The sequence below is a fragment of the Saccostrea echinata genome, unplaced genomic scaffold (genome assembly GCF_033153115.1).
Source record: "Saccostrea echinata isolate AGI-Se365-2 ecotype Australia unplaced genomic scaffold, CSIRO_AGI_Sech_v1 ptg000081l, whole genome shotgun sequence".
In the NCBI taxonomy this organism is placed as follows: domain Eukaryota; kingdom Metazoa; phylum Mollusca; class Bivalvia; order Ostreida; family Ostreidae; genus Saccostrea; species Saccostrea echinata.
Window position 1 is genome coordinate 2,664,044 of NW_026889830.1, and position 20,466 is coordinate 2,684,509.

The 20,466-nt window shown below is 34.2% G+C and overlaps 1 protein-coding gene and 1 long non-coding RNA gene across 2 annotated transcripts; both read left to right on the forward strand.

The window, feature by feature from the left end:
• Nucleotides 1-300: 300 nt before the first annotated feature.
• Nucleotides 301-9,310, forward strand: LOC133176775 (uncharacterized). Its single transcript, XM_061311845.1, has 12 exons — nucleotides 301-404; nucleotides 519-618; nucleotides 4,473-4,639; nucleotides 6,389-6,546; nucleotides 6,763-6,910; nucleotides 7,235-7,326; nucleotides 7,450-7,675; nucleotides 7,959-8,080; nucleotides 8,166-8,310; nucleotides 8,637-8,786; nucleotides 8,950-9,105; nucleotides 9,231-9,310. Exons 1-12 carry the CDS (start codon nucleotides 344-346, stop codon nucleotides 9,308-9,310), a joined length of 1,605 nt encoding a protein of 534 aa, XP_061167829.1. The 5' UTR covers nucleotides 301-343.
• A 102-nt stretch (nucleotides 9,311-9,412) lies between these two features.
• Nucleotides 9,413-14,012, forward strand: LOC133176820 (uncharacterized). The gene is made up of 2 exons (XR_009719555.1): nucleotides 9,413-9,464; nucleotides 13,677-14,012. It is a non-coding gene; the product is annotated as an uncharacterized LOC133176820 (long non-coding RNA).
• Nucleotides 14,013-20,466: the final 6,454 nt, after the last annotated feature.

Sequence of the window (20,466 nt, forward strand, 5' to 3'; positions counted from 1 at the left end):
GAAAAAAAAATTCTTTAGAAAATGATTTTATATATTGATCAGCATATAAAATCGGTGGGTGTAGTCGTTATAATACATACCGTGTGTATTCTGTATGAGTTTATATTAATCAATAGACATCAAATTCATAATTCACAGATTTCTTTAGTCAATGAAAAAAATATTTAAATGCCAGAAAAAGGTTTAAAGTTCAGTTTTCCTCCTAATTCAATCTCGACATTTGTATAAGAACAAAGAATAAAGCTCAGACTGAGAACTTAGGGAAAGGATCGAGTTATGGAGATATAGTTGTGAACTGTATGTTTTCTGGATTTATAAATTTTCGAGATGATAGCTACCCGAAATGAACACTTGGACACTTATTCAGCTCATATTTGTTTTGCTTCTGCCAGGTCTTGTAAAAAGTAAGTAGAAAAATTAGATATGATGCCATATAGCTTGTTTTAAAGTTTTACCAATTTGGATCTGCCCAGCAAATGTAAAGTATTTCCTCTTTTAATGTTTTCTTCTGTTGTCAGGTGATGACGTCACATGTTTCACTTACAACTACGATGAATATCTCCAGTGCTATTGGAACTCTACAAAAGACGAGAGCACATCCAACGTTACCGTGACATGGTATATTGTAATGTCTATTTTTGTCATCAGAATCTCAAATTTAGGCACACACAGAGCTATATATATCTGCTGATTTTCACCTCAATAAAACAGCTAAGTAAATATATTCTGAGGTTAAAGTATGGGGATTTAAATGAAGTGAAATATGATGTATAAAATCGAAATTCACCTGAACAAGTGGCCACTTTCAGGCCCGTAGGAAGCAATTTCACTTTAAGGGGGCACAACCATACATTTTCAGTTGGGGGGGGGGGGTACTATCAACCACCAAAATTCCTTGACAAGCAAAAAAAAAAAAAGAAAAAAAAAGAAGGTCATCACACGTTATTATTGAGGGGTCACAAGCATATAGTAGCTATGTTTTCTATAGTATTCTATATATCGGCAAAATTATTGGAGGGGGGGCACGCCCCTCCGTGCCCCCCCCCCCCCCCCCCCGGTTCCTACGGCCATGACTTTATTTTTAAAATCAGATAGTTGTGAAATATTCTTAAAGTGGTCTATAATGCCATAAAATATTCAATAATAAATGCTTATATATTCAGATCAATGTTGGGAGTGCTTTAAAAGAAATGCGCGACCAGATTTCAGTTGAAAGAAACTTTCATCAATTTATATCAGTTGAATTCATCGTGCCAATCTTATTCCATTTCAATCAGATACTAGAATTCTCACAGTTTATTCAAATAACTTTATATTGCATTAAGAAAGCAAAAGGGTAAAATTTTACTATTTGGCACATTTAGTTAAACAATACACATCTGTAACTTTATGTTGAGCCCATCCTTTTACTAATGTGTTCAGTATCTAAGAAAAAACCCATCATAGTTACCTGTAATTACCTTGCTACTCTTAAGTCCAATATCAAGACTGTAAAACCTATCTCATTTAAATGCATTTTTGGGGGGTTTAATTTTTTAAGTTTTAGATCTCTGTGATAAATATTGCATCGCACACACTTTTCCAACAAAATACACATTGCACGTCTAAATATTGTGCAAAAACGTATTTAAAAACATTTTTCATCCAAATCGATGCGATTCTAGTAGCTCTTTTGCATTGTATCAAACAACAAAGATGTTTACTACCTATATCAGTTAAGAATTTTATCAGTAGATGGCAATTTTTAAAATAATTAAATGGTCGTTACATTATAAGCAAAGCGTTTGTATGATTCCATCTGTGGGATACGTACCATTCTGCTCACTCGACCTGTATCATTAGTAATTATTATATCACTGATGGTTATTATTAACGTTAGATAATTGGTAGTTCTTATATCATGAGTAATTATTAGTATTAAATCGTTGGTGATTATAAGTATTGAATCAATCTTTGTTTTATATAATTAATGGTTATTAAGTAATGGTGGTTATTAGATTCAATTATAAGTGATTATTATATCATTCTTGGTTACATCTTTGGTGGTTAATAAATCATTGGTGGTCATTTAATTCATTGGTGGTTATTTATATCATTGGTGGTTATTTATATCATTGGTGGTTATTATATCATTGGTGGTTATTTATATCATTAGTGGTTATTATATCATTGGTGGTTATTTATATCATTGGTAGTTGCTGGATGACCTGTCTCCATCCCTTTTTTGGGTATAAGCTCAGCATCCTCTAATTGACTAACAGGAGATATACGTATATTTCAGTTTTGGTTGAGGGCTTTTCGCTCAGTATAAAGAAAGAAAGGTGTTTATCTCCTAAATATAAAGGAGAAAAGAATATGTTGGAAGATGCATTTGCAGCATAGTTGCAAGCTAACCAAACCCTGAAGCATAAACGTTTTTTCTTAAAGTCAAGAAGTACATAGGATATTCATAAGATATATTATGGATGTCTCAAGTACGAAAAAAATATCCCAATAAATAAAGCCAATTTAGAATTCACCTCAATCCTGGGGACCCATGGGTAAAGATTTAAAGATGGACGACGGAAAACTACACGACTCAATAACAAACATTTGAATAGGGCCCCTGAGTGATCTGAAACGCTCGCGCACACAAAATGTAGGATGGTTTCATATTCATTTACGTTTCAAAGTCGAAGACGAAAGAAAATATTTCAAGCACATTCAACCATTTCTGTTATCTGTTGCTTGGTCCAGGTTTTGAATGGCTAGTTCTTTCTAACCTAGTTGCAAACTTATATTTCCAGTGTATTTATAGAAGTAAGCTTGAAAGACAAGCTTCAACAATATACTGACAAAGCCCTAAAATATATAAAGAGAACAGCGCCATCATTATTGCTATTTGTGTCGTATTTTCATCTTTAAATAAAGTGCTCGCATTGTGTGCTTTATAATTAAATTTAGCATCATATAGTGTAAATGCTGAGGACCCGTTAAGACGTTTATTGACTATCAGTTGCATTTCATCTCTTGTGTGGATAGCTTCTTTTTAGTATGCTCGCACATTGTGTTTTGATCTATTTAGAATGAATCATGAAGCATGAATATCGAATCCCAATAGATGCATAGAAAGATAAGTTTGCGAGTGTACCAGAGCAAGATTTTCTCCGTTTCCCAAGTGAGTTCAACCATTATCTAAATAGCAATTTCAAATCAAAGGCAGTTACATATTGCAGAGAACCAAATGACAAATTATTACTTTTAATACCCCCTCCCCCCCCCCCCCAATCATAAGTAAAACAACGTATGGCATCTTTACGCTTTATACAACCATTCCTCGAAATATATTAAATACCAGACTTTTTGACATCTTCTTCAATAAAAATGGAACTCAGAATTTTTATCTTGGGAGTGTTCATTTATAGAGTTCCTTTATCAAAATCATCCTGATTCTACACACAGTACTCTGCAGTTGGTATTAAACTGACTTCCTCATTGACAATATCTTTGTAGTCTTTGAAGACAAGGTTTCCAATAATCTGTTGAAATTATGGTGGGCACTAATTGTGCTCTGTTAGCTGACCTGTGTTTCTATTCTTATGTAGCAGAATTTATTAAAAAAAAAATTTCTACATGAGAAAAAGAAAACTCTTGCTGAGGCATTCAATCAGATATATCGACAAAGTTTTATCAATTAACGATAGTTATTTTCATTCATATGCTGACTCAAAATATATCCCATTGAAATCGAAATAAAAGACACCGCAGAGTCTGCTACATCTGTTTATGGTGAAGTATTTGGATGTTTTACTAACTATAGATGTTCATGGCCTACTAATAACAGTTACTAAACTATATGACAAACGTGATGACTTCAACTTTTCCAACTTCATATTCGACTTCAGCTTCCCCGTTTTTGCAGTAAGCTTCCAGTATCACTTGCATATGGTTTTTATGTCTCCCAACTGATTCGATAGGCAAAAGCATGTTCTGAGTACTATCAATTTTTAATCCGAGGTAGGCTGCTGACAAATAAGTTGATGTTACAGTTTTTAACAATCTCTTTTAAAGTCAGCATCTCGCAAATTCAATGGTCAATATAATGACCTTGTTTTCAAATGCAACCTATATTTGGGTCTTATTTTGACTGATATGTTCCATACCATGTTTTTACACTTAATTTGTTTACGGATTACCTGATCAGACAATACAAAGCACTCAGGCGCAGGTGTGACCGGTCGACAGGGGATGTTTACTCCTCCTCGGCACCTTATCCCATCTCTGGTGCTTGTAGTGGTCTTTATTTTTGCCCTGTTCATGATTCGTATTGTTACAGGATTTATACGAGATCCCATTTTTTATGAGACCAGATTTACTGTTTCCTGAAGAATCTACAGTACTCTCAGTACATTTGAATTAATTCACTGTAGATAAAATTCATAAGTAAACGTTTTATATGCATTATTAAAAAAATTATGAATATTTATTTACAGGAGTTTGATATTTGGTCACTTGGTGTCCAGTTCGTTTGATTGTCCGATCCTGACACAGAGTTTCTGTAGATGGGATATGACGCTTGGTGATTTGGACCCGCATTGCGTCATTGATGTTTGTGTTAGCTTGTTCAACACGTGCCAAGAAGTTCGTTGTCAGGAAACAGGCAAGTTCTCTATTGTTTTTCTTAGGTCTTGAAGTTCATAATGACAAAATGATTTTTTTTACTTTTCTTCGAAAAGCTTAAGAATACAGTTTTTGTATCTTACATGATAATTTTTTCTAATTGTCAATCTAAAAAGTTTCCTAATTACCAATCTATTCTATCGTATAAATATCTTAGGTCTAACAATTTCATTTTTCTGCACTGTTATTACCATTTTTTGTCAGCTCTTCAGATTTCAGAGGTACCAATAGAGAAAATGTGCACAAAAGCTGAAAAATACACTTCAATGTATTTACATTCTTGGAAACATTCTCTCATTTTTTGCCTTTTTGACGATTTTATTCCCGGTGGACATATTGGTTGATGTTCACAATTTATGTGTAATTTGGATGTACACAATGTACAATTTATGGATAATTAGGATGTGGGAAATTGTATCTGATGAGGAAAAAGTCCCCCATGGCAAAAATTAAATGAAAAGAAGCATGTTCTTGAGTCCAGGCAGTGATCCTCATAAAATCTCTGTGGCTCTGGGGGCTTTATTGCTCAGCGGATTGATTGGAAGACTTTCAATGTGTCAACAACCTTTCCGATTTTTCTATTTCCTCAAGGAGTGACGAGGTTCACAGAGAAAATATTAATTCTTCTCACGTCACAAGATTGACACGCAATTATGCTGCAATACCCCCACTGATTGTTTGTTTTACAGATATACCTGAATATTGTTGCTTCAGTTCTTTTGCTTTTCAAATGAATGCTAGTTATGCTTCATTTAAAACGCGTGATTCTTATCCTGAAATTTTCAATGCAGTTGATTACAATTCATTTTGTATCTACCTCTTAAGTAAGTTCAGTTTTAAAAGAATCTTGTACCAAAAACCCGCTAGATAAATTTAAAAAAAATGGAATGTCTTTTATATCGCTAAAAGAAAAATACTGGAGAATACATGATTAACAATTGAAAAAAAAATCCATTATTTGCAGGAAATGGGACTTAAATATATGACTAAATGATTATTTGTTCTGCCTATCAGAAGTAAACATTATGGAATTTCTGTCGTTCTCAAGTACTAAACTATTTTCAAGGTAAAAGATCATGGATCGGTCACAATCTCAAAACTGCTTTAAAAATGACGTTTTCTTCTTCTTCTATAAACACGTATGACGAAGTTTTGTACGCAATAAATATGATATATTTAATTGAAATGTAACTCCCTTAAAAATTATTTTTGTCTCTTTTTATCACGAAGTCGAGTCCAACCCACGCGGTCTGCGTGTTAAGATTCTTTACTTTTCACTTCAATATTGGTTGTGTATTCCTTATAGTGTGCGTGTGTGTTTGTTCATTTGACAATTTCATGGTCTACAACCATGCAAATACCTTCATTACATTTATGAAGTACTTATTGAATTAATTAATGCAAGCGAACGATACTTCATCGAACACTAAAATCAATGTTGACTGTTTTATTTCAGCTTTTGTAATGAAATCTCTTTATAAACCCTGAAAGAGGGAATAGTGTAGTGATTATTTATACTATTTCACGCACTTATAGGTGATAATTATAGATTGTGGAATCAGCATTTGACCCACATGTATTAATCAATTGCTAATAAATTATAAAATTTATTTTATCTTATTCCAAACATACCTTCAATAAAGAAGACTGTCCTCATTACCAAAATTTATTACAAAAATAAATAAATCAATAAAATAATGTTGCCACGTGAATTTTCACTTTTCCTCAGTCAAACTTCCCCCAGTGGAGGACATTGCTGTCACCAATACTACTCCCTCCTGTGTTAGTCTTCAGTGGTTCCATGGTCAGGAATACCTCCGGATTCTGTACCCAAAGCTATACCACGTTGTATTTATACCTCTCTCTGGTGGCAATCAACAGGAATTTGTAAGCGTAAAAAATATGACAGGTGTAAAGTGTAGTACTTATTTATAATTATTTGATATTATAAACTCGAACCATATACATGTAATAAAAAATAAAATTGTTTTTAGCTGGTGTGAAATTATTTAGAATATGCCAACTTGCTTCTGTCTGAAATTTTCTTTAGAAATGAGACAGTGATGAAAAAAAAAATCCATAATGTTTCGAATTTGGTTGAAGGAAAGATCTTGGACAATCAGCGAGACAAAGCTAGATGCTTGTGGTTTGATACCTTATACAAAATACCTCATTAAGATAGCAGCTTTACCGCTGGAAGGAGGAATCTGGAGTGATAATCGGTCTGTCACAGTGACAACAACAAAAGCAGGCAAATAAAACTTAATACTATCGCAATATAGTTACAAGGAATGTAGATTTTGTGTACTAATATATGTTTTTGTGTCCAAGAAAAGATTTATTATTTTAATCTCATTTCTCCTTGCTTTTTTGTTTTATGCATGCTAGTTAATAACTCCCAAAATTAAAACTTATAGAAACTCTATCCTTTGAATGATGGAACACTCTGCTTGAGTGATGGCCTTATTCCTTTCAAAACCGACTCGAGCTTCTCTTATGCTTTAAACACTGGTGAACATATCTTTGGGTAAACTAATGAATTCGTACACATTCCAGATTCTCTTTTATTCTTCAGCACCTGGTCTTCCACCAATTGTTAAGTCTAATTCTTTCACTGTATTTCCACGTGGACGTGACGAATATAGGGATATAATGATTTTTTGGCAGGTACGTTACTTTTCACCTCTGTTGAATTGTCCACAGGGATAGGGATAAACTCTTTTTGATGTAAGAATATCTCTCTCATATACCAGACAATTATGGTCGGCTTATGTTTTCGATAATTTGCAGGATATACGAAAACAAAGGATTTATGGATCTCATTTACAATACCTTGTTTCAATTTGCCCTCTTGTGAAGTCTCGGAAACTCAAGAACTGCACCATGGAGACAGAACTCAGTTCTGTCCGATTTAAAGTTCCTGCACAACAGGAAGTTACTGCGAGAATTTGGTCACAAAATGAAATCGGAATATCACGAGATTTTGCTGTCATTAAGATTCCTACTGAAGATCAATGTAAATATTTAATTTTACTGAAATCCAACACCTGTAAAGATATCACATGTAGGCCAGGTGTACTTTTTGTATAATGACATCCTTTATATTCAAATAAACATTACTTGCCTGTTCTGAAACAAATGGATGAGAAAATCTTTGAAGATATATTTTAATTTTTTTCTTTCTACGTTTTAAAATAAATTTGTTTTAGAAATGATAACATTCATATCTGAACAATGAAGAATAATGAACCAATGTTCAAATTATACTAAAATTATGTATTTTAATTTCCTTAAACTAGTATTGCCACCTCCTGCAGTTGTGGTCAGCACTAATGAAACATCCACAGTACTGTACTGGAAAGCTGCTCATCCCCATGAACATAATAGATTTACCGTCTACTGGTGCCATGATGACTATAAGGTACTCGTAAAAGCACTCCATGTTTCACAAATATTTTTTAAATCACATGAGTACCTTGTTTCTTTCAAAGTGTTTCATTTTCTAGTATCTACACTTGCTCCAAGGCCTTCAAAATACAACAATAACAAGAAACCATGACCGTGTTAGTTTTCTTAAATATGGTGTATCGGTAGTCCATAATAAAAAGACAAGCGGAATCAAATGGGCAACTTGTGTCATCCGAAACAACAGTAAGTGAGAAACCTAACCAATATTACAGACATGAACAAAGAATTCTAAATAATTTCGTAATCAAAACTTAGCATGTAGAATCAACTGAATGAAGTCATGATCTTGAATGAGGGACACTAACTTTCAATGATGCAGTCAGACCTTTACGTCAAAGTAATAACCAAACGAAACATTACAATATTTATTGAAATGATCGTTAATTTGGACGTCCTAAATTTGCTCAGGATATCAATAGCGATCGTTTCCTGTTCAGATATTTCAATTTGTTTATAGATCCAGTTTATTATATATCACAGAATTATTAGTAGTCTATGACATATTACAGAATTTCCAAGACCTCCAGAAGTAACCTTGACACTACTGAAACAGACCCATATTAACATAATCTGGAGGATGCCCCGCTGTAACATGCACTTACTATCGAAATTTGGTGCAAAGTTTGTCTTGACCATTTGCAACACTCCCAACTGCACAAGTGAGCAACATGGTGCCTATTATAGATTTATATAGTATTTAAGTAACCATAGCCTGTAATCTTATAACGTCAAAATACAGATGTTGTAAATATTGAGATTGTCCTTCCAACAAAAGATGAGAAGTTCAAAAATCTTAGACAGTAAAATATAATTTCATTTTAGCTAAGAAAATGGTCAAGATGGCAGCGGATGTGACATCATATATTTACACTATAATTCAGGAAGACACATTTTGTGCTAAAATTGAAGTGGATATTGGAGGGAAATCACAAACAAACGACATCCAATGTTTAGAACTGAAAAATACATTTCATTTACGTGAGTGTTTCTTCAATCTTTTCATATTTCAAATGCATTCCATTTATATAACTGTTTCTGAAATACTCTTGCAATGAAATGTTGACCTGAGTCAATAAATGGACTACATGTATATATTATTACAGACATCGCAGCAATATCCGTTGTTGTTGTCTTGTGTCTTTTACCTTTAGCTGCCTTACTCGGAAAAACCATCATCAAGTAAGTGGCTACTTAACTGTGATTCATTTATTATACAATCGTTAATATACTAATCTTATTTTCTCATTTAATTATAACTCCCTCATTACTTTATAATTGTTGACAGATGGTGGAATTCCAGCATCGTAATCGAAGTTCCAGAGATTGATTGCGGTCAGGTAATGGTTAATTTTAAGACATTCCTTTGTCGAGTTTAACATATTCTTAGTTCTTAGTTTTTATTTGCAAAGCTCTTATAGCATTTTAAGTCATGTTTAAGGCATCCAATGTCATTTTATCATTACGGAATTATTCAAGTTCATGAATTTGAAATCTGATGGAAGTTGTCAGACTAAAAGGGATACGGGGTGTTTGTTTCAAAATATACTGGTATTAGGTATTTATAAAATCCTTTCCAAGGTATGCTTATTGTTAAATAAAAAATAATGAAAATGTCATGTTCCAAATTTTGAATTTAATGGGTTTGAGTAAATACAAAATTAAGTTCAGTAAATTCAAATTTAGAATATTACAACAGCAACAACAACAAAACCTCATTTTCTGAGTAAAATACATGTATGCTCGGCATGGTATTTTGAGCCACATTTCAACCTCCTTTTTACATTATATGAACATCCAAATTTAATTAGTCTAACTCTAAAACTGTATTGTATCTCATTCGGATTTTCATCTATTGATGACAAAACCCATACCAAAGGAACCATTGCCGTGGGAGGTAATGACTAACCAGGAGCGAAACATTGAGGGAGAATGTGTGCGATGGGGTTTCTTCTGCCTAGAGAGAGGTATCTTCCAGGAAATTTTTGGAAAAAATAGGCGTAAATCATGAAAACTGAGATGTTTTCAAAACTAATCATCACCAATTATCCATACCTTATAAAATAGATGCATTACGTGGCTGTTGAATAGAGAATGAGTTTACAAGAAGCACCGGAAAGATTCCTGAATGAACAGGAATGAAGTAATTCAGAACTGAGAGATCCCTGTTTAAATGTTGAGGTACTGGTAAATTTTATTATCAAACAAAACTATGTTACATACATTACTGATGGAATTACTATTCAAACCACCGATGTCCTCATCCATAGCCATCACATCTGCCCTCCCAGGGAACTGTCAACTCTATTATCGCAATCTTCGTACTCCCTGGCGACAAGAGAACCATGTCTTATTTATTTGTTGAAACGATGTCAGGAAACTACAGCTTCTTGTCTAAATCTGTCTGTAGTTGCCAATCTCTAGCTTGATTAACTTTTTCTGAAATCATTTGTCTGTCACTTGATTCCTTCTCCTTCACAAACTGGATATTGACGTCGCGGGTTCGAATCCCACTGCGGGACGTGGAGACTGGTCCTTCGGAAGAGAACGTATAAACCGAGTAGGTGCTGGCACGAAAAAGATCCCTCTTTGCTCAAAGGCCGTAAGTACTAGTACAGGTCTAAATTTGCAGCCCTCCACCGGCAAGTCTTGTCACTTTATGAATCACCGACCCACGTCCCTAAGAACTTGATGGGATTGTCGAATATAGTCGGAATGATTTCTCCTTGCACCTTTATTTGAAATTGGTTTATCTTTTTTTATTATCCAAGATCTTTATTTCTTCAGTTTGAAAGCCATTTTTCCCCATGCCGTCCGATCCACTGCATTTAATATCCATCGGGCCTGTACAAGGGTATCTGTTGTGATAGTTAAATCACCCAATGGCATGCACTCTCTACTTGGTGGTTACCTGATGTCGGTTGATGTTTTAGGCCTCTAGTTTCTCTCTCTCTCTCTTTAGAGAGAGAGAGAGAACGACTAGCGGGTTTGTCTGAAACTATGTGATGTTTTCCTGATTTCTCTTTTTTTAAATAAAAAATTCCCCAGCTTTCTGTCAGCATGATGGTATTTTCCTGTTTCTCCATACTACTTTTGATACTAGTAGCGTCGATCGATGGTTTGAAATTTTGGGCACTTCTTATAAACTTCTGAATGGAATTCAGATTCAGATTTAGCTTTCTTCACTACTACTTCTTTCCTCAATGGTTCCTAAATATCTATCGATACCTTGGTTCTGGCAAACTCTCTCGATATTCTTTTACAGTTTCACAGGTGCAGCCATTGCCTCACATTATGTGATTCTACCAGATGCTTTTCCAACTTCATCCTTCGAGCTTTGCACAGAGCCCGACTTCGTCCCATCCAGTGTTGTTTTTGAAAACTTTATGGGTTGGCAACAACATTGCTTTCTCTTTTGGATTTCCTAATTCTTTCTGCACTTTGAGTGTTGTTTTTTTTTTCTTCCCTATAAATTGACCTCATCTCATTCATTGTTTCTTTTCCTCTCTGCTTGCCTTTCTGTACTGCTCTATAACATTATTAATTTCCGCTTTCAGTGTCTTAATTTCTTGCTTCCACCAGTTGGATTTACTGGTGTCCTGAGGTCCTTCTCTCTCCCTTCGGCGTTACTAACTCCGAATCGTTCTTGCTCATTTTTTTTATAGGATTGTTGACAATGACAACTTTCTGTGCACGTCTCTAGATAATGTGTGTCTAATATCTTATCAAAGTCTTCAAAGATCTCCCATCTCTTATCATCTGTAAGTGGCCATTGTATCTTTTTCTTTCTATCTGCTGAAGGCTCTGCAGTTGTAGTTTGTTGGTTTTGACACCTCTGCTCTTAATAGATCTGAGTGACCTCATTTGTTTTCAACACTGCGGTGTTCTTCCTGGCTTTGGTCCTCTAATGTCTCATCAGTGTTAACTTTGTGTTCCCTCTGTTACTTTCCAGATCCACACTTAGTTCTTGCTTGATGTATCTTTAAACCCTTCAAGTTCTTGTACACCTTTCCACAATGTCACTGAGTTTCTGCCGTTGTGTCAGTCAAAATCCGTTGCACCAGCCGAGTCGGTCGCCCGAGTGGCACTGTGGTTAGAACGTCTGCTCTAGAGTCGCGGAGAAAGGAGTTGATCCTTACGTCGCTGGTTCGAATCCCACTGTGGGACGTGGAGACTGGTCCCTCGGATGAGACCGTATAAACCATGGTCCCTTGTCGCAGTAGGTGCTAGCACGAAAAGATCTCTCACTGCTCACTGGCCCTGAGTGCCGAATATAGGTCAAAATTTGCAAACTCTCTACCGGCAAATGGTGGCGTCTCCGTATGAGTAAAAAATTCCCGAGAGCGAGAGGGACGTTATACAACAAACAAACAAACAAAAAACAGTCGAATTGTTACCGTTCCATCCTGCTCATTGGGTGTTACATCCTACCTCTCGGATGACCCTGGGGGAATTGTCCGTTGGTGTGGAGTCCTTTTAAAAGGAAATTTATACAAGGGTGCCAATCTTTTGCACCTGTTTCACTCTTCTCAGAACTCCATCCATCTTTCCAGACATCAACAGTCTATATTGGCCACCCAGTTTTTCCCAGCAGTCACTGGTAGGTCCAGTTTATAAGTTTTACTTATATATATAATTATATATTATTGATGGAATTATTGCTAACACCACAGATGTCCTCAGCCGAAACCATCCCTCATCGTGTGTTCCTACCCCTAATTTGGTACACACTCAGGAGGTGGGGGTCACAGTGGTGGTAAGTTACTGCAGATCGGTGTTGAGCTTCCAGCTACAGCTGTACGTCTTCTTTTCTGCCTGGCCCATTTTCTCTAATGCCACGCTTCTGTAAAAGCCACTAACTTATAATGTAGAGGAAAACCTCCACAATGACTATGCAGGGAAGTATAGACAACTTACATAATTATATTACTGATGGAATTACTATAAAAATCACCAATGTCCTCATCCAAAGCCATCAAATCTCTTCTTCCAGGGAACAGTCAATTCTGTTATCACAATCATCTTAATCCCTGGCGACCAGAAAACCATTCAGGTTTAAGGTTTGTTCTTTCAAAGTCAGGAAACTTCAGCTTGTTCTTTATATAGATTAGTATATATTTCATGGTGAGTTTTACTTGGGTTACAACTCAAATATCAGCTGACAACCCTTGGGAAAATTTTAGTAGAGGTGTCTTTTAATTGCAAAGAGAATATTGCGGACGAACAAAAGGGAGTGATCTGGAGTCATTGGGTATAATACAAGACATGGAAACCGTTGTCCATATTTTAACTTAAATGACAATGTTCTTTTTCTTTTTGGTGTATTCTGATTGAAATTTTTGTACCTTAAATATATGCAGTTAGAAGGAATAGAAAACCTTTGATTTTGAGGGGATAAAAATTTTTATATTTCAATTTATAGTTTGAAGAACACGTTTTGAATATCAAAGAATCTCGGAGCATCTTTTCTCATGCTTTTATTCTCATTAAATCAAAATACGGGATAATGATTGTTTGTTATTATTGTAAATCTTTAATGGTTTTGTTTACAGAAACTTCTGAATGGTTCTCCCTCTACCTCCGACAGCAGGGATGGGGTGTTAGTTCAGACAAAAACAGTCAGTGCGAATGTGATTAAAAACCTATCAGATGATGGCGAAACGGAGCAAACTGTTCCTTCATATGCAGAGGTGGAAAATGACTATTGTGATAATTACACCATTATAAAAGGAATTGACACGTACATATTGAAAGAACATCATAGCTGAGAGAGAGAGAGAGAGAGAGAGAGAGGAGGGTGACACAATTTGAAATCCAATGGCTTAAGGCATCAAACTTTTTTTAAACTGTATTTTCTGTATTATCTGACATAAATACTCGGTAATGTGCTTGCCTTTTCTTTGACGTCAGTGCTCACTTGTAGGTGTCATGACAATTTTACTGTCCTTGCCAAGGTTGTTCCTGCAGATGACGAAAACTTGCTAGGTAAAATGTCATTCAAAATTCAACAATTTCAGCGTTTATGTATTTATTTCCAATCTGGTGATACATTTGTTGTACTGATATAACACAGGTCTCATAATGTCGATTCAGGGCAAAACTCGAATGCATACTTATTTGGTGGAAGTAAGAATGGCTGTCTCTTCATTTGTATGAATTTAAATTTTATAATTAAAGGATTGATTTTCCAGACAAAGAATAATATGATCCATCAGAACATACCCATTACAAGAAAACCTAGGTGAAAACACCTAGTTCAACTGAAAATGAGAACAGCTTACGTTAGTACAAGGATCGAGGATATGGTGTAGGTCGATAGAGCGAAAATCCAGTTGTGGCATAAGAACAAAGGGTGTCGGGATCATTTCAATCTCAATTCTTAACATTTCCTACCGTTATGAAGTGATAATGATTGTCATTAGCAATACTGAAACATAAACTATTTAATTGGTCTAGATATATTAAGGTGGTATGGGATACCAAACGAAACTTCTCCTACATATTTATGTACCCAAATTAGAAGGATTTGAAATACCCCCACCTTTCAGTATATTAAAGTGTAATTTTAATAATTTTTTTATTATTTTAATGAGAAATACAAAAATGATTTTTTTTTCTTGCATAATTCTTTTTTCATAAGCTTAATATTATAGGCAGGCGTTTGCTAATATAAAGTGTATATAAAAACAAAAATGACAAGAAATATGTCTTAGTATTTTTTTAATTTTCAACAAAAAATAAGCGTAAAAAACTGGGAAAACTTTATTTCTTGAAAACAGACGGATAGCATTTCATGAAAGTCTACAATAAGAATTTATCTTAATATGTTAGCAAAGTGAAATAAACAAATTGAAAATATATGTATAAATGGAAAATATAAAATGCATTTAAAATTTTTTGAATTAAAAGATCCGAGCGGAAGAGTTATCCTTCTTTATTTTCCAAGGGTTGAAAAAACCTGGGTGCTATTTTAGAAATGATGAGCATTTTTTCCCAACCATAAAAAAAATCGCACTTTGTAGTTTTCAACTTTGAGCGGTTTTGAAAACAATGCATGGACAATCGCTTTCCAGGACGTGTCTTGTTCAGAGCAATTGCATTCATCTGAACGTTTTGGGACTATATACAACAGCTAGCTGATTTGTGACCAAACAGTTACTTCTTGAATTAAATAACAAAAAAGTCCAGCTGTGGTTAACGTGATAATTGATTGGTGATAATTCAGCACAATGTGAAGTAATCGCACTTATCCATGCCTCACCGCACACAAGGTGCTGTACAGTTACTCAAACAATTGAAATACAGCTTTTGCTTAAAAGTGTTCAAAAGCAGCAATATTGAAACTACCTTTTACAGGGGTTTGCTTTTTTAAATGTCCGTTGTACAATTATAAGTAAATTTATATACTTGCGATTTTTTTGTCTGTTTTTACTTAAAATGCCGACTTGTGAGAACTTGCATTGAAATAGGCTTCAGAGTGTTCTTTTCAACGGTGTAACTACAAATTTTGACCCGATAATAAGCACTCATGCAAATCAAAACAATACTTCAAACGGAAATACGTCATAACGTGGAGGTATCCCATACTACCTTAATGTATAAAATTGTTTTCGCTAGTGTCATTAAAGAAGATGGGCAAATAAGCAGAGGAAAATGACCATGGTTGGACAAATAAAAAGGAAAAATAAAAAATCTCAATCATAACGAAGTTTCCTTAATATTTCACATATTATCATTGCATAACTTACATAAAATTTTCACAAATAGCTAAACTCTCACATGCATTGAAATTATTCGTCTATGAAATACTAGTAGCATGAGAACAGAAGTTACGCAAGCAATAATTTATATCGGGGTCGATGTGTTCTTTGCGAGGGGAAGCTTCGCCTTGCAGTGCCCTTGTTACATTATGTATTTTATAACAATTGAAGATAATATAAGAATTTAAATACCACAAATATATAAAATTGCTACTTTTCAGAATGTCTGGATATCTATAGTTGTTTTTATCCTAAAAATACTTGATGGTCAATTCTCAATTAGAAAATGCATAATTATTGCTTTTATTAACATTTCCTGAAAATATCTTTGAGATTTGATAATTTTTCCTATATATGATTAACTATAATGATGAACTTTGAAGAAATTACATGAGTAAATACTCATTACCTCTACCTCGACAGGAATGTTCTATGTCTGCCATCCTGCCTCGGCACTCTACCATCAGATCTCATATTTTGAATCGGTGACATTTTTGTGAGCATTTTCAGTAACTTAGTTGCAGATTTTCAGAACCTGGAGAACAGATTATTTTAAATGCCAATCTCTGTTATGAGGTGCGTGGTCTAGAGGTTAACGTGTCAGTCTTTTAGTGAAAACTGATACTCATGATTTTCAAACCCCAAGAAAATCGCATATTTTTTTTTAAATTCGCGGAATAAAATTTGCCGAGAGAATTTTCCACGGAGAAATATTTGAAGTACAATTATTCAAATGTCATATCACAATCAATATTTAATTTAATACCAATATCTTTGAGGTCTTGTGGTAAACGTATCGGTCTCTGTGAAAACTGATACGATTTTTATCGCCAAGCCCCAAGAAAACCGCATCTTTTTTTTAATTTTGCTGATCTAAAGAATCACAGGCCGTCTCGTCATGACGAGGGAGAAAAGTTTACCTTCCATGAATGTGGATCGATCTTCTCAGATTCCCCTTCAAACACAGGTTGAGATCAAACATAAGAGGTTATTTTCTTTCACATTTTGCAATCCAATTATACAAAAACCTTTTTTGCGTCACCAATTTGAAAAACATGAGAACACCATAACACTCATGATGAACTTCTGTGTTTTAAATACCTTTGTTCATGAGTTGACATTTTAAAACTGAACTATGCAATATATACTTTTCTTTTTCAAACTCATTGTAGAGAATTGTTGACAAGTTGAATATGTGTGTCTATACCTGTGTGCATGTGTGTGCTTCGTACAACAAGCAAGTCTATGGGAGAGATTGTACATGTTTCAGTGATTCCAGCAAACCCCTTCTGTTCCCTTGTAATCTGTCATATGCAAAACAAACAAACAAATTCAAAGAATTGTGGTCCTCCGCTTTCGGTGTCTTAGTGGGTGAGATGCCATTATTTATGGCATATTGTGTCAAATACGAACACCCTATCATATGTCATTGAAAAGTAATCACCAAAGTTAATTTTTTTTGAATTAGGTCAAACATGTAGGTCAAGGTCAAGGAGTCAAAAATCGTAGCATGCCCGGAAACATCGTTCACAGGTAATGCACATGTCAAATATGAAAGTTCGTATCTCTTCTCAATCAAAAGTTGTAAGGAAAAATAACATTTTTGAAAAGTAGGTCAAACTTCAAGGTCACGGGGTCTAACATCATAGAGTATTTGGAAAGGTCTTGTCACAGGTAATGTACATCATTAGATAGTCTGAACTTATAAAAAAAATACGCCATATATATATATATATATATATATATATATATATATATATATATATATATATATATATATATATATATATATATATATATGACTTTAATTAAGGAATAACTGTCCAATTTTTTGGTTTCATGATGTGATCAATCGATTGGCTTGCGTGATAATTTGCATAAACGCCGAAGGCGTTTATGCATAAAATTATCACGCAAGCCAATCGATTGATCATCGTCATGAAACCAAAAAATCTGACAGTTATTCCTTATATTTACATGCTCTTGATTCTTCAAATTCACGTGCTACAAGCCCCGCTTCTGTCTCTGTCTGTCCCGCCCCGCACGTGATTTTTTTTTCACCACGCCTATCGATGAACCAGTAGATTTATATAGAAATAAAGTATTTTTACTATTTGAAATTTTATCTCGGACAAAGACATTGGAAATGTAAATATTAATTACTACAATTCGTGCTCTGATATTCACATTGTTTTAACATGTTTAATATGATAACTGCACAACATCACAGCTTTAGAAGTTTATGCTTACAATCGCCTGATAAACTTTAAAATCTTGCACCGAAACTATAAAAGAACGAGGGCGCTTTTGATTGGCATTCGGCAGGAATCTGGGCGCACTTGAAAAGTGAAAATTTCATTGATCTGTCACATGGAATTTTAGCGTTCTTTTGATGTATCGGGTTCCTGTAAAATAGGAAAGGGAAATATTTTCCCGATATTGTATTTTGATTTTGCTAAAAGAGAACTTGAAAGTTGGCTTGATGAGTCATTTGGTACAAAATGTTACATTTTTAGACAGGTTTTTCTAAAAATTTGCTATCTCTGGGTCATCTCTCCATGATTTTGAAACGTTATTTGTGTGCATTTTAATTCAAAGAAACTAACAAACATTTGTAAAAAATGGAGAGAAGACTACGGAAGCGTATTAGGGCCGCAGCAGTATTTTTTATTAATTTGTTATAACAAATTATCAATTTGTTATAACAAATTATCAATTTGTTATAACAAATTATCAATTTGTTATAACAAATTATCAATTTGTTATAACAAATTAGTAATTTGTTATAACAAATTACTAATTTGTTAAAACAAATTGATAATTTGTTATAACAAATTGATAATTTGTTATAACAAATTGATAATTTGTTATAACAAATTAGTAATTTGTTAAAACAAATTAGTAATTTGTTATAACAAATTAGTAATTTGTTATAACAAATTAATAATTTGTTATAACAAATTAGTAATTTGTTATAACAAATTAATAAAAAATACTGCTGCGGCCCTAATACGCTTCCGTAGAAGACCCAGAGACGATAAAAAATGAACTTTTCCCAAAAAAATTCCAATGTGTAAATGCGGTGCTTCATTGTCGCTTTAAATACCTTAAAGTGTGTGTAGCGGTGATAGCTCAGTAGTATGTGTTACCTGAAATGAAAAAGAACTATTTTTGGTTCGATCCTCGCATGGAGCGTTAATATTTTTTTTAGTACAAACAATCAATTCTTTTGTCAGTTAAATTTTATGAACTGATTTATTTTCAAATAGATAAATTCTGGTTCTGTTGCAACTAGCTGCAATAATGTAGCCCTCTCCGATTTTTTTTTTTTTTTTTTTTTTTTTTTTTGGGGAGAGGGCTACAACTCCTTAGGATCTCCGTAATGGTGCAAGTGCGGGAGTGATTCACTACCGCACAGATTTCGGCTCAAATTATCAGTAAGTGGATATTTTATTAACATATCTTACCTGAACTCATAAAATGTAGTTATGCAAGACATGAACTGATCCAAAAATATACAGAACAATCCGTATATCGGTTATTTTTCGTGTATGTCAACATCACAACTTGAATTTATCCGCCATGTTTACTGACCTTGATCGATTTTATTTTGGGACAACCAATGAGAATACGGGATCTAGGGGAGCGGATAGTTGAGGATTTCCCTTATTTTAAGCATAAATATCACTGTTTATGAAAAAATATCCCATGGAATGCTATTATTTATCGATGTTTAGTGATATCATACAACACAAACATTTATCAACACCGACATTTACTTTATCAAGTGATTCTAAATTTCAAGCGCAAGTCTCAGTGCATCACGCGAGAACTGTCATGGCTGCTGAGGAGAACGACTGGTAAACACGCAGATTTATTTTACTTGGTTTTCGCGTATAAAGGGCTATGATGTTGATAGTGAATAAAAATTCCGTCTCATTGGAAGTAAGTTGAATGCAAAAACAATTTATTTTGCCTGCAGTCGCCCGTATCTAAAAAATATATTTGCACCATTACGGAGATGCAGTGGAATTGTAGCCCTCTCCTGAAAATATCAGATTAAAAAAAATCGGAGAGGGCTACATTATTGCAGCTATGTTGCAACGAAAGCGAAAGCAATTCTTCCAACCTACTGATACTTTCATATATACAAGTATATACTTGTAATTGCATTCAACTATACCCTATATGTGTTTATTATTTATGTGAAGCGTTACTAAGTTTTAGATGTAGTAATTATTAAAATAAGCTGACTGATATATTAAATTTGGCAAAGTATTTCAAACTAAATGTAACATTTTCCCATGTGCGTAACTTTGTAAAGTATGTCCAGCTGTGGTCAACCGACCAAATCGTAGACATTTAAACTATAAATGTTTCGTACGCCTTATTCCTGTAGATCACACGCCAAACACGCCCATCTTCTTTGTGTTTTTCATACAATCATACAATATAGACACTCTCTACCATCGGCTAATGTGTGTGAGAGAGGAACGAACGACAACTCTGCATAGGAGATTGACAATTATAGATTGACAGATCACATGATCAATGATCTGAGTGGAAAAAGCACGTGATTTCC

Excerpts from the sequence above, each read along its gene's own strand:
- LOC133176775 (XM_061311845.1), top strand. The coding sequence starts at position 344 with ATGAACACTTGGACACTTATTCAGCTCATATTTGTTTTGCTTCTGCCA. Across the intron at positions 8,311-8,636 it reads TTGTGTCATCCGAAACAACA|AATTTCCAAGACCTCCAGAA; the intron begins GTAAGTGAGAAA and ends GACATATTACAG. Across the intron at positions 9,106-9,230 it reads GAAAAATACATTTCATTTAC|ACATCGCAGCAATATCCGTT; the intron begins GTGAGTGTTTCT and ends ATATTATTACAG.